At 41.9% G+C, this 12499-nt stretch overlaps 1 protein-coding gene across 7 annotated transcripts in view; it reads left to right on the forward strand.

Moving 5' to 3' along the window:
• DEAF1 (DEAF1 transcription factor) overlaps positions 1-12153 on the forward strand; it is a gene marked incomplete at its 5' end in the record, with an annotated part of 38704 nt that extends 26551 nt beyond the window's left edge. For 4 of the 7 annotated variants that reach the window (XM_082222248.1, XM_082222249.1, XM_082222250.1 and 1 more), the window contains 3 exons: positions 5392-5457; positions 10942-11031; positions 11716-12153. In XM_082222248.1, coding sequence (XP_082078374.1) covers positions 5392-5457; positions 10942-11031; positions 11716-11820 — 261 coding nt within the window. In that variant the 3' untranslated portion in view covers positions 11821-12153. Of the gene's footprint in view, positions 1-2700; positions 2825-5391; positions 5458-10941; positions 11032-11715 lie in introns of all 7 variants that reach the window. The other 3 variants (XR_014219635.1, XM_082222253.1, XM_082222252.1) reach the window with 3 other exon arrangements.
• Positions 12154-12499: the final 346 nt, after the last annotated feature.

The raw sequence follows: 12499 nt of genomic DNA on the forward strand, positions 1-12499 counted from the left end.
ATGTACTGTGTTACCATTCTTAGAAAATAGCCTTACAAAAACTGGTGGGCAAACCCATTCCTTGCTAAGCAAAGCACAACTTTTACAGATGATTTGTTCTGACTAGCAAGCTTTTTCTTAAGCATAGAGACCTATATCAGGCCTTTAACAATTTTATTTATTAAAAAAATGTATATAACGCTGTATCATAAAAATCTATTGCAGTGGTTTATAAAAACATCAAACTGGACAGTAAAAATTATTTAAAAGTTTGAAATGAATGAATATATATATATATATATATATATGCAGGTTTTGGTGTCTTCGGGTGTCTTCCCGTGTAAGAGTCGGGGTGTCTGTGCGACGTTTCGACGAGGTCTCACTCGTCATCTTCAGGCTGGTGCTTTCGGCTTCTTGTTACTGGAACAGAGCAGAATCTGGTGTTTGAGTTCCTATAAATACTGTTGAGGGGTGTGGTGTATAGCCTCCAACGTTCTGGGCAGAGAGGAAGTTCCTAGATTAGTGTGCCTCTTCTTCTTTTGTTCCTTAATTACTTGAGGGATATCTTGAGTGATTTCATGAGTGATATTCTGAATACCACTGGGTGGGTCATTAAGTGTAGATTAGTTGCTAAAGCTTTTGTGTCTTGACCTCTTGAGCTTGTGAAGAGTTTTTCTGAGAAGATGGCTGTGCTGCATTTAGTTGTGCTCCCCTTTCTTGACGTCCCAACTCCCCTTTCTTGACGTCCTAATCTACAAAAAACCTGATGGCTCCCTAGGACACACTATCTACCAGAAAAAAACACACACCAACCGCTACTTACATGCACAATCACACCACCACCCTGCACAAATAAACTCCGTAGCCAAGACTCTCATCTCCAGAACCAAACGCCTGGCTGACAAAGACCACTTGACAACTGAGTTACAGAATCTCTCAAATGTGTTAATCGCCAATGGATACCAGAAAAACAGGGTTACGAAGCTAATCCAAAAAGAAACACCCCCCAAAAACCAAGACACAGAAGAAAACAATGGCATGGCCCTCCTTCCTTATATCAAGGGCACTACAGACAAAATCAGCAAAATCCTCCATAAACACAATATCAAAACAGCCTTCTGCACCAACCAAAAAATAGCCAATATCCTCAGAAACCCAAAAGACAAAATCCAGCTGGAAAACCAAGGGGTCTATGAAATACCCTGCAAAGTCTGCCCAGCCACGTACATTGGACAAACAAACAGACGAATAAATGCACGTATCGCAGAACACAAGAATGCCGTCAAAAAAGAAGAAAAAACTTCCTCTCTTTTCCAACACATGAAAGAAACAGGACACGAAATTAATTTTGCAGATTCCAAATTGCTCTTTAACATGGAACATCACCACAAGAGAATAATCATGGAAGCCATCGAGATAGAGAAACACCCTCACAACATGAACAAGCGTGACGACACGTCCCGCCTGCCAGACATCTGGAAATTAGCCCTCCCCACAAAAACCGACACCAGAACCAGAGGCACACAGAACGCCGTCACCAATCAACCACACCAGACCCAAACCCAGACCCTCTCCACAGACATATTACAGACTCCATCCAGTAGCCAAACTATAGTGGCACCTCCGGATGCTGCACCCCCCTGCAATCCCTACACAGATCTGGCTGGCACAAGGCACAAAACCACAGCTCGCCCCTATACACGAAGCCAAGCCAGAGCACAACTAAATGCAGCACAGCCATCTTCTCAGAAAAACTCTTCACAAGCTCAAGAGGTCAAGACACAAAAGCTTTAGCAACTAATCTACACTTAATGACCCACCCAGTGGTATTCAGAATATCACTCATGAAATCACTCAAGATATCCCTCAAGTAATTAAGGAACAAAAGAAGAAGAGGCACACTAATCTAGGAACTTCCTCTCTGCCCAGAACGTTGGAGGCTATACACCACACCCCTCAACAGTATTTATAGGAACTCAAACACCAGATTCTGCTCTGTTCCAGTAACAAGAAGCCGAAAGCACCAGCCTGAAGATGACGAGTGAGACCTCGTCGAAACGTCGCACAGACACCCCGACTCTTACACGGGAAGACACCCGAAGACACCAAAACCTGCATTCCTGTACCCGTGAAAATCTACGAAAGCATATATATATATATATATATATATATATATATATATATATATATAAACAAACATCAGAAGACCATTGTTAGGGTTGTGCACATCATTGCCTGCATAGGCCTGACGGAATAGGGAAGTTTTTAGCAGGCTTTTAAAAGTCTGCATAGAAGACACTATGAACATGTAAGGCAATGATATGAATATATAAGCTAAATTATTAATACCAAGCAGCATCAAATCTGGTTTTGCTTGGGAATTCTAAGAAACCAACAAATGATGGCAGTTTTGAAATCAGTGTAGTTTGGAAAGTTTCAGTCTGCCATCTTGATTCAAAATGGCACCCAATTGTATCCCAACATGGACGAAAACCTGCTCCTTGATCTCAGAAACCATCATGCAAAATGGGGTTGCATCTTAATAGGTGCCCAAATGGAAAGTGAGGAAACAACTTTCCAAAATATATAGTAGAGGCAGACACTACAACTTAGGAACAGTTATAACAATCAAATGAGTCATGACTGTCAAACCTGTGCTGGTAATTGGCTTTACTTCCTAGGCAAAAAAACCAAAACCAAATCAATTTTTTTTCTTGACAGTGCTTACTACACTTTAATGGCATTGGAATACTTGGGAGTGTTAATACTGGTATCTATGTTACACAGTATTTGAAGGCTGAAAGCTGCTTCTCTTGGCTTACAGAGCAAGTATATCATAAAAAGTGTGAGATTTCCATCTTCTCCTCTCTGCCTAATGTGATTCTATGCCATGGTCATTTTATGTTCCTGTAAACTCACAACACTCCAGACCTTTAAATGCCGTGATGTCAGGTCATAAAGATGATCTGAAATTAAGCCTTTAATCTGCTTAAGTATTAGGTTCTACTCTTGGATAAATCTACTTTGCTTTAGATTGTTTTTGAACTGTTCCTCAGGAGATTTAACACCCTAGGCTGGTGTTGAATCTAATTTTGGCTAGTATCTCCAGTCTTGATACATTTAACTTAATTTATTTAGCACTGCCTAACAGAGTTCTTGTGCTTAGTTTAAGGCTCTCTGGAGCTTGCCTGCATTGTAAATTTATTGTGTGTTTCCATGCTGAATGAAGGGTATATAAATAAAGGGTTTGGCGTGAAGGAATATTGAGTTAAGACCACAGAGGAAAGTGTTATAGCTCAAAAAATGTCCATGTGAAATTTTGCAATGCATTTTTGCCCTACCTTACAGCAAACCCAAACTTGTTCACCATAGCAAGTCCCCCTACTGAGCCAACCCCCTCCCAAAGTTTAAGCCTTTCTGTGGGATAACTAAGCCAAAATAAAGATGGATCGCCCCAATGGCAGTAGCACTCCTTCTCATTATAAGCCTGTAGCAACATGAAGCTTGTCAAAGGGAAGCAGGTAGAGCAAAGAAAGAGTTCAGGAGACCTCAAAGCCTACTGCCGCCAATCAATCAAATGTCTGGGGCGGGCAGGGGAGGAAGAGGACACCATATGTACAGATTGTCTGGATATAAAGACATTCCTCCAAGATTAGCAAAGCTACAGACATATCCATTTCCTTTTTATTTTTTCTAACTGGAGGTGGGATGGTGGGGAAGGAGATTTTGTGGAGTAATGGAGAACTGGAATTTATGCAATACCTGATTTTCACACCTAAACTTCCTTTACCAGTTTAACTGCACAGTTTTAAAGCAGGGGAAGGGAATCTGGAGGCAGTTTGTCCACCTTATCCAATGCTCTGCCCGGATGTCCTTGGCAGATGGGAAGTGAGAGCAGTGGAACACTCTCACGCTCCTCCATTCTTTTCTTCTTGATTTTTTAAAATTGACACATTGTGTTCCAACTACTGGAAACAATGGGAGAGAAGTAAAAATGCTTCCCCCCCCCATGCTAGACTACTACTGGGATCCTTGTGGTTGCCTTCCTGCATCTTAAGGTTTTGAAGAGGTTCCAGACAAGGCAAGCTTAGGGGGAGGGTTTTATCCCTGGCCCTTTCAACCAAGGGGTTACATGTAGGAAGGTGAAAGATCCTGGAGAGATAGATTCCAGAATTTCTGCTGGCCACCATTGTTGGTAGTGATCTACATAGAGCCTGGTACCAAGGCAATGCCTTGTAGCATCTTAACAACTTTCAGCCAATGAATGAAAGCTGGACCAACAAGTAGAAAGCTAACAGTCAATTTCTGTCTTCTGTGTCATGATGTTGCTTCCCATGCTTGGCTCTTTAATGCTATTTTCTTGTTCTTGTTCTTTTTATTTTGTTTTGTTTATGCATTTTTATAACTTATATATACACATCATACAGTAGTCACCATTATCTCTTTTCCTCAGACTTCCCAGTCCATGGGATTTTAGGTAGTCCTTTGTCAGCTGCATAATCTATTATTCCACCCCTTTTCATCTCAAATCTTCCTTTATTTAATGTTATCTGTTGCTCGTATGTTTATTCCTACTTTTAGGTTAAATTATACCCTCCAAGATACTCTTCAAAGCAACAAAGAAAGGCAGGGATATAGCAACCAATATAAAAGAAAATAAACTACAGGCTAGAGATAGTAGATTAAAGGACCCTGATATTGGAAGAAGAGCACCAACAAAATTAATATAGTAAAAGCTGAGCTTCAAACCTAAAGATGGAGCTTTTAAACTACTATCTCGGGTGTCTCCTACCCCTTCAAAGAGCAATATAGACCAGAGAATGGTGAATCTAAGTACTTAAACCAAACTAAATATATTAGAATGGCGGGAAGAAAAGTGGGAGCACCTGGGCTCCCTAGAAAGCTCTCACTGACGGGAGAAGAAGATAAAGATAAATCTTGAAATTCAAATTAATATTAATACTCTTTTTCTTGTTCTGAAGTTTATCAAATTGTGTCCAAATTAACAGCTTTTGTGAGTGCAGCATTCTGTCAGCAGTTTATTTGGACGCCCTTGTGATTCCTTTCTCGCACACACAGAAACCTAGGTACCTGCAGCTTTCCCCCTGTGGGGCAAAAAGCAGCTTTTAATCAGGTGATATTAAACAGCAGGTTCTCTTCTGCTGCTGACCAATGCCTTGGCTCCAACCAGTGTCAGGTCCCTGCAGCTTCTATTCACTTTGCAAAGATTGCACAGGAGATCCTCATCACAGCCCTTCTGCATCACATCGAGTTCCCTTCTCACAGGAGTGTTGTTGTTGAACAGAAAATTATATAGCAGCAGAACACTTTAATGGAATCATTTAACTATGCTCCAAAGAGCAGCCTGAGATGTCTGTAAAGCTGAAGTTTGCAATGTCTTTTTCCTTTTAGCAGTATCAGGGCCAGTTATTTCAACAAGCTGAAGATGTAGATGGAAAAACAGAAATCATCATTAAGGTAAGCACAAGGCACTGCTATCAAACAGCAGTTCAGGAACGTTCTGTTCTGTTCTGGAACAATGTTGTCATTGTCTGTCAATGTTATGTGTTTCCAGTTTTGGTTTGCTCCCCACCCCCCAATCCCCTAGTGGTACAGGGATGAAGTCTACCCCATGACTGTTAGGGTGCCGTCATCCACTTACTTGTGGTGGCCTTTGGGACATTCTCTTACTCTGGCTCCAGTATCATGATGCTCTGCTGCCAAGACCACTGGCATGGTCAGATAACACAAGCACAACTGGGAATTCCCGAGACTAGCTCTGAAATGGCTGGTGCTCTTTGCCTCCTATGACAGGCTTTGGATCCCCGCTGCACACGTGTGCTCAAAGTGTGCAGCCTCTTTCAAATAATGCCCTCTGAAATTTGGGTGCAGTGTAGATAGCAGCACCTCCTGGCGTGATGTAGCACTTGGTGAGTATTGCGTTTTTTTGCTTCTGCGGTTGCATGGAGGCTAAAACAGTGCATATGTGTCCTGTTTCCGACTCATAAGGAGGGTGAGGAGATTTCACCCCTCCCATATCCAAGAATCTGCTGATGTTCTCTGCTGATTCTCGAGAGAGGAGGGGGCGGTTTCTGCTCTCTACTTATTCCACTCCAGCCTCACATCAAAGAGAGAGAGAGAGACTGAGTGTTAGAGAGAAATCGTGTGTATAGATAAGGTTGCTGCTAAGAGCAGCTGCAGACACTCAGTGCAGTTCAGCATTTTCGTTTAGACCTCATTTAGCTCTGTACATAGTTGTGTATTATAGTTGTAGATAGAATAAAAGAAGATATTCTACAGAGCTGCTCTCCGAGTCGTTAATGCTCTGCTATACTCTGCTGTGCGACGACTGTCTTCTTGTTGGAGTGAATCCGGTGCTCACAACTCTAAGCTGTGAGTCTACAGCACTTTGACCTGTTCCTGTGCAGAAGGTGGTCTCTGGAAGTGCTACCCAGCTCGCCTAGCCCAGTCGGGGCAGAAGTGTGTGAGTCCAGTTGGTGGCACTGGCTCAAGGGCAATGCTGACAGAGGGAGCTCTATCCAAGCACTCCTTTGTGCATCCCACTGGCACTCAAGGTGGCAGAGCGGGAGATGTCCGTGCAATACTTTCCATTCCCTGATCAGAGAACATCCCAGTTGCTTCCTTCAGTGTAGATCCCACCCAAACTCACAGCTCAGCGAGGATGTTCTGCAGCTCTTGCAAGAGACAAATGCACTAGGGTGGGGGGCTTATTTGGATTATAGCTAGGGTGTGTGTGTGTGTCATCCTTTCCATACAAGGACATTTTGCCCTGAGAGGCAAGGAGCAGAATTAAGGCTGTGATGCCTATCAGGAAAATGGTACAAGGGAGGGTGAGTTTGAAGCAGCCCACCCAACGTTATAGCTTTGATCCAGATTGGCAGGCCTCTACGGCTACATTTGCCTTTTTAGAAAACATAGGCAATCCGGTCTCGGGCCTCCTGCTGGCACATCTACTTTGGCCCTAGTCCCATATGTTGCTCCCACGTATATCAAACCTTGTACAAGCCGCAGTGTCAGGTTGTCAATGGCTTGCGTACACAAGCAGTTACTGCCGTACCCCCCCCCCCTAAAATCAAGGTATATAATTCTCTGGCACCTGTTATATTTCAAGATTTGCAGATAATTTGCAGGCAGATGGTGCAAACAAATTAGGTGATAATGAGAGTGTGAATCAGTTGGGCCCGAAAGCTAGCGGATCCATCTGCACTAAATATGGCCTGTGTTAATGCTTTCACAGCATGTCAATTTATTCACTGCCAAGAATCCCTTCCTGCGCTGGCCTCGTTCAATTATACCAGGTTGCTAATCACGCCTAGGTATGAGCTATAAGCAGATTGAGCTGGGAAACATTCCTTGCGTTCTTATTTTTGTTCAGGTTTTGAACGAGCCACCCCAACACGTAGAGCTTGCTCACTTTAATGGGATCTTATGAACCAAAGGACATAATGACAGCTCACCAAAGCAGTGTCCCGTTTCCCCCCACCAGTTGTATTAAAAGTGTTGCCTGAGGATTTAATGCCTGTTTTTAGGTGAATGAAAAAATGCAGTTATTCTCAATCAATTCTTTATTCTAATGCTTCCTCACATCTCTCCCCCACCCCCACCCTCATCACCTGTTCTTATTCTGAATAAAAATCCTGGTTCTTCCAAGTGGCTGGCAAAAGGCAGATTGGGGACATGGGGAGGACTAATGCAGAGCCTTCAGCTTAAAAAGTTATGCCTCTCAGTATTCTTATTCTTGAAGGATATTCTCCCAGTTTTCCAGTATTACAGACCAGGGAAAAGCATATGGTACGCTCCAGGTGTTGTTGGACTACAACTCCCATCAGCCACAGCTGGCTTGGCCAATGGTCAGGATTGATGGCAGTTGTAGTCCAATGACATCTGGAGGGCATCACCTTGTCTCCCTCTGTTGTAGGCTCCTGTCACCTCACTTTGGTGATCAAGAACTGTTGTTCTTCTATTCACAGTTCAGCATCATCTTGTTTTCATGAGTTTTACTTATCTAGTTTTTATTTATTTACCCCTTTCCATATTTGAGCTCTCTCAGCACATGCTTGTGTTTCATAGTCAGAACTAGCGGTGCTCAAGAGTCCCCGAGAGGTAGACGGTAGACGGGGATTATTTCCATATGTGGTGGACCTGTGACAAGGTTAAAAAATTTTGGGAATCAATTTATAATGAACTCAAAAAAATATTTAGGTATACCTTCCCCAATAGACCGGAAGCGTGTCTATTAGGCTTAATAGGAACAGAAATTAAAATGCGAGATCAAAATCTGTTTATGGATGCTACGGCTGCCGCAAGAACCCTTCTGGCCCAAAGATGGAAAATACAAGACATACCAACTATCCAGGAGTGACAGGTAAAGCTGACAGAATATGCAGAGCCTGCCAAACTGTCAGGGAGGATCCGAGACCAGGAAGATCAAAGATAACAAAATAATTGGAGTAAATTTATTGAATGTTTAAAGAAGAATTGTAAAGAGGTTAAGACACTAGCAGGATTGACATAATACCTCCAATGTATAATATAGTATTATTATGAGAATGATGTGTGTGATAGAAAGGGGTTAAATATACCAATTGTGAGGAGGGAGGGGAGTCGCGACTCGGCAGAGTCAAAGGTTTTATTATGGTTTGTTGGAAAAGAATATGTAAGGAAAACAATAAAAATTTACTTTAAAAAAAAAAGAGTCCCCGAGAGCAAGTTAAACTGGGAAAAAGAAGCCTGAAGAGGCCATTTTTTTAAGATCTGCATTTTTGAAGGGGAAAAAAAAGGATAGGTGATGACAAGGTCAATTCCTCCTGCTCTTTGGAAACCTAAGCAACCCTTTGGAACCTGCAACCCATCTGCACACATTTCCCTTGCATGATGTTGGCTTGTTTTTCTCTCACCCCCCCCCCCCAACTTTCATTTTCATCAGGAAGCATATATATAAATCTTTTCCTGGAATTGGTATTTTGAGTTGTGAAGTAAAGTAATTCATGAAATGAGCTTAGAAATAATGAGAGCTAAAAAAATAATCAGTTGGGACTTTGTGCTTGCCACTGTTTTCTGCCTTCCCCACAAATGGCCATGCGGCAAACTTTTCTGCATCCATCATCATTAGAGACACGATGAAAGCAGGAGCCTAATGAGCTCTCTTATGGGCGGTCCTGTTCCATATATCAGGTTCAGGCTGCAGACCTAAACACGTGTACTACAAAATGGGACTTTTTTCTTTTCTTTTCTTTTGAGTCATAGACACAGTCCATTTATTTATATACATCATTTCCCACAAATCCACCTGTGCTCAAAGCTGCGGATATAAAAAGCAACCTGAAACTCAGTCACACAATAACAGTGTATCAATTGATTGATTTAAGAAAATACATACAGCTAATTCATTTTTTAAAAAAAATCAAAGTGGTTCACAACAACTGTACATAACGCCGTATAATTCTTACTTATTTTATATATTTATAATATTTATATATCCCACTTTTCCCTCCAAGGCTCACCCATAAACATTCATAAGGTTGAAGAATTTGCATAAAATGCATCAGCTCTTGAAACCTATAATCAAGTTATATTTTTAATACGCTAAAACTGCTTGAACAATTCTTGTTTAAGTGTGGTGTAGTGGTTAAGAGCGGTAGTCACGTAATCTGGTTAACACTGGTTAAGCCAGTGTGGTGTAGTGGTTAAGAGCGGTAGTCACGTAATCTGGGAAACCGGGTTCGTGTCTCCGCTCCTCCACATGCAGCTGCTGGGTGACCTTGGGCTAGTCACACTTCTCTGAAGTCTCTCAGCCCCACTCACCTCACAGAGTGTTTGTTGTGGGGGAGGAAGGGAAAGGAGAATGTTAGCCGCTTTGAGACTCCTGAAGGGGAGTGAAAGGCGGGATATCAAATCCAAACTCTTCTTCTTCTTCTTGTTTATGCAAACCTATCCAGTCATACAGAAGTTACATGCGTTTGATTTCTGTTTAGCTAGAGGTGATTTTAACCTTTTCAATGCTTCTAATACCATTTTAAACTGTTTTCATATAGACAATTTCAATGTTTTGTTTTATATTGTAAATATAATAATAAGGCTATCAATGGCTACTAGCCACGATGGCTATGTTCCACCTCCACGGCCAGAGGAACTATGCCTCTGAATGCCGGTCGCTGAGTGTTGCAGGAGGGGATCGTAGTCTCACGCTCAGATCCTGCTTGCAGGTTTCTCCACAGGGACCTGGCTGGCCGCTGTGAGAAGAGGATGCTGGATTGGATGGGCCATTGGCCTGATCCAGCTAGCTCTCCTTATGTTCTTAAATTAATAGACATGTTTATTCATATCTAACCTTGTTTTGAATGTGCATTTGAAGAAGTATTGAGAAATACTGCTCCTGCATACATGGAATATTAAAGAAGATATGGTAAAAATCCACAGTTGGTCTGTTGTATAAACACTTGAATATCTTTGGCTACATTAGGTTTTCGCAACTGTGAAGTCAGAGGTATCCCTCCAAGGTGGAATCTACGTACATATAAAAAAACTTTCTGAAAATGTTTTGTTTTTTTAAGCGTTTTTAAAAATTGAATTTTCCATTAGGCTACCAATCGCCGTCTAGTGTCACATTGTATGTTGAGCTTAAAACACACTTAAAACATTTTATTTTCAGCTGAGTCCCAAGTTGACAAGTATAGCCTTGGCTTCATTGTGATCCTTCAGAAAGACAGGAGGGGAGAAGTCTAGGGAACCGAAGTGCCTGTTTAATCCTTCCAAGTGCTCAGTTGCTGTAGGCAAGAGTTGATTAATTTTTTTAAAAAAATAAAGTATTCCCTACACAGGACCTCTGTAACTGTGCATCACTTCTGCCCTTTATCATGTATCTCGTACTATTAAGGCTTTGCAGGAGAGAGTGCTTCTTTCCTCCCCATTGACTTAGCTTCTGTGTCTGCGTTGTGACAGCAATCCTGTGTAAACTGTGGTCGGGAAGCAATGAACGAGTGCACTGGCTGCCATAAAGTCAATTACTGCTCAACGTTTTGTCAGCGGAAGGTAATAAATTCCTTATACTCCGCAAAGCCAGAGAAACAAACACCCATGGCCTCTCACTTTTCAGCTGTCACCACTCATTTATTTCACTGAGACTTGATCAGAAGGGCTGTTTGGTAGATTCCTTCACGAAAAACCCACCCATCTGAAGGGCCTCCTGTTCCCGTGTGAACCTACCCAAACATGAAGATTATGTAGTGAAACCCAACTGGCAGGTTTCATTGTCTGCTGAAAAGCCCATAGCTTTTGATGGAAGCCCGTTTAGGGAACAGTCCCCTCCCTAGTTTTATTCCCTGGCTCTTATCCTTTTGGAGCCATGTTAAAACATATTTTAGTTACTCAAGTCTTTTCATTTGGTAGTTTTAGGGCTGCTTTTAATGTTTGATTTTTTTTTTTAAGATGTGGGTTTTAATTGAATTGTTGCAAAATTATTGCTTTTAGTTGGTTGGTGCTCTTCAGTTTCCAATGAGAAAATGGTTTTTGGAGAGACAGAGTATAAATGGGATTTTAGTTCCCTTTTGCTAAGTGATATTAGGATTCTGGTGTATGTACTGGGGGAATCTCAAAGCAGAATGTCACCTCGTAAAACTAGAATTCCACAGCCCTTGCCCAGTGTTGCTACATATTTTTTTTTACTTGGTAACTGCTTTCATTTCACACTCTTTTCTTTTTGCCCCTCCTGTTCAGGATTGGAAAGACCACCAGCATATATGTGGCCAGGCAGCCACAGTTACTGTTCAGGCAGAAGAAGTGGATGTTGCAGACAATGTGATAGAGAAAGTTATTGTCTGAAGAGTCCCACCTCTTCCATCTATATGGACATGTGTAGGGAGCAGACTGGCTGGACCAGTAACCCCGCTGTGAAGTCCTACTGAACTGAACTCATCAGAAGATCAAACCGTGATGTTGTTTACATGTTGCTGTTCTCTAACTGTGCCAACACTGTCAAGACATGGACAGGAGAACATTTAGGGGCTCTGCGTGTTTTTAAGAAAACTCTGGAACTTACATTATGTTTACAGTCCTCTGTGTGAAACCGCTGCAAAGCTGATGGGTAGTTTGAATTGTTGTATCCTACAGCTCTGGTGGGTTCTTTGAAGTGACTTTAAAGGTTCTTTAAAGTGATTTATAAGACCTGTTTTCTTTGATGTTCTTCCAAAGTGGTCCACACGAAACTTGAATTGTTGCCATTGTTGTTCTCTCCCTACCTCTCATGTAACAAAACAAATATGGAACAGCCCAGCCCTTCAGTGGGTTTTGTGTGCTGACATTAGGGTATATACCTGGACTTTGACTCTATCACTGATTTTAGCTTTGGTTGTTGCATTCTTCCATCCCACCCCCTGCAAGACAAAGTTCTCCGACATATTCAGAATTCTGTATTGTGCAGATATTGAGCAAACTGCAAAGCAGTCAGAAAACTTCCTGTAGCATGCAAATCTGTGGTGTCTGAACGGCTATAAACGATAGA

Source organism: Podarcis vaucheri, assembly GCF_965113315.1.
Source record: "Podarcis vaucheri genome assembly, chromosome: 1".
In the NCBI taxonomy this organism is placed as follows: domain Eukaryota; kingdom Metazoa; phylum Chordata; class Lepidosauria; order Squamata; family Lacertidae; genus Podarcis; species Podarcis vaucheri.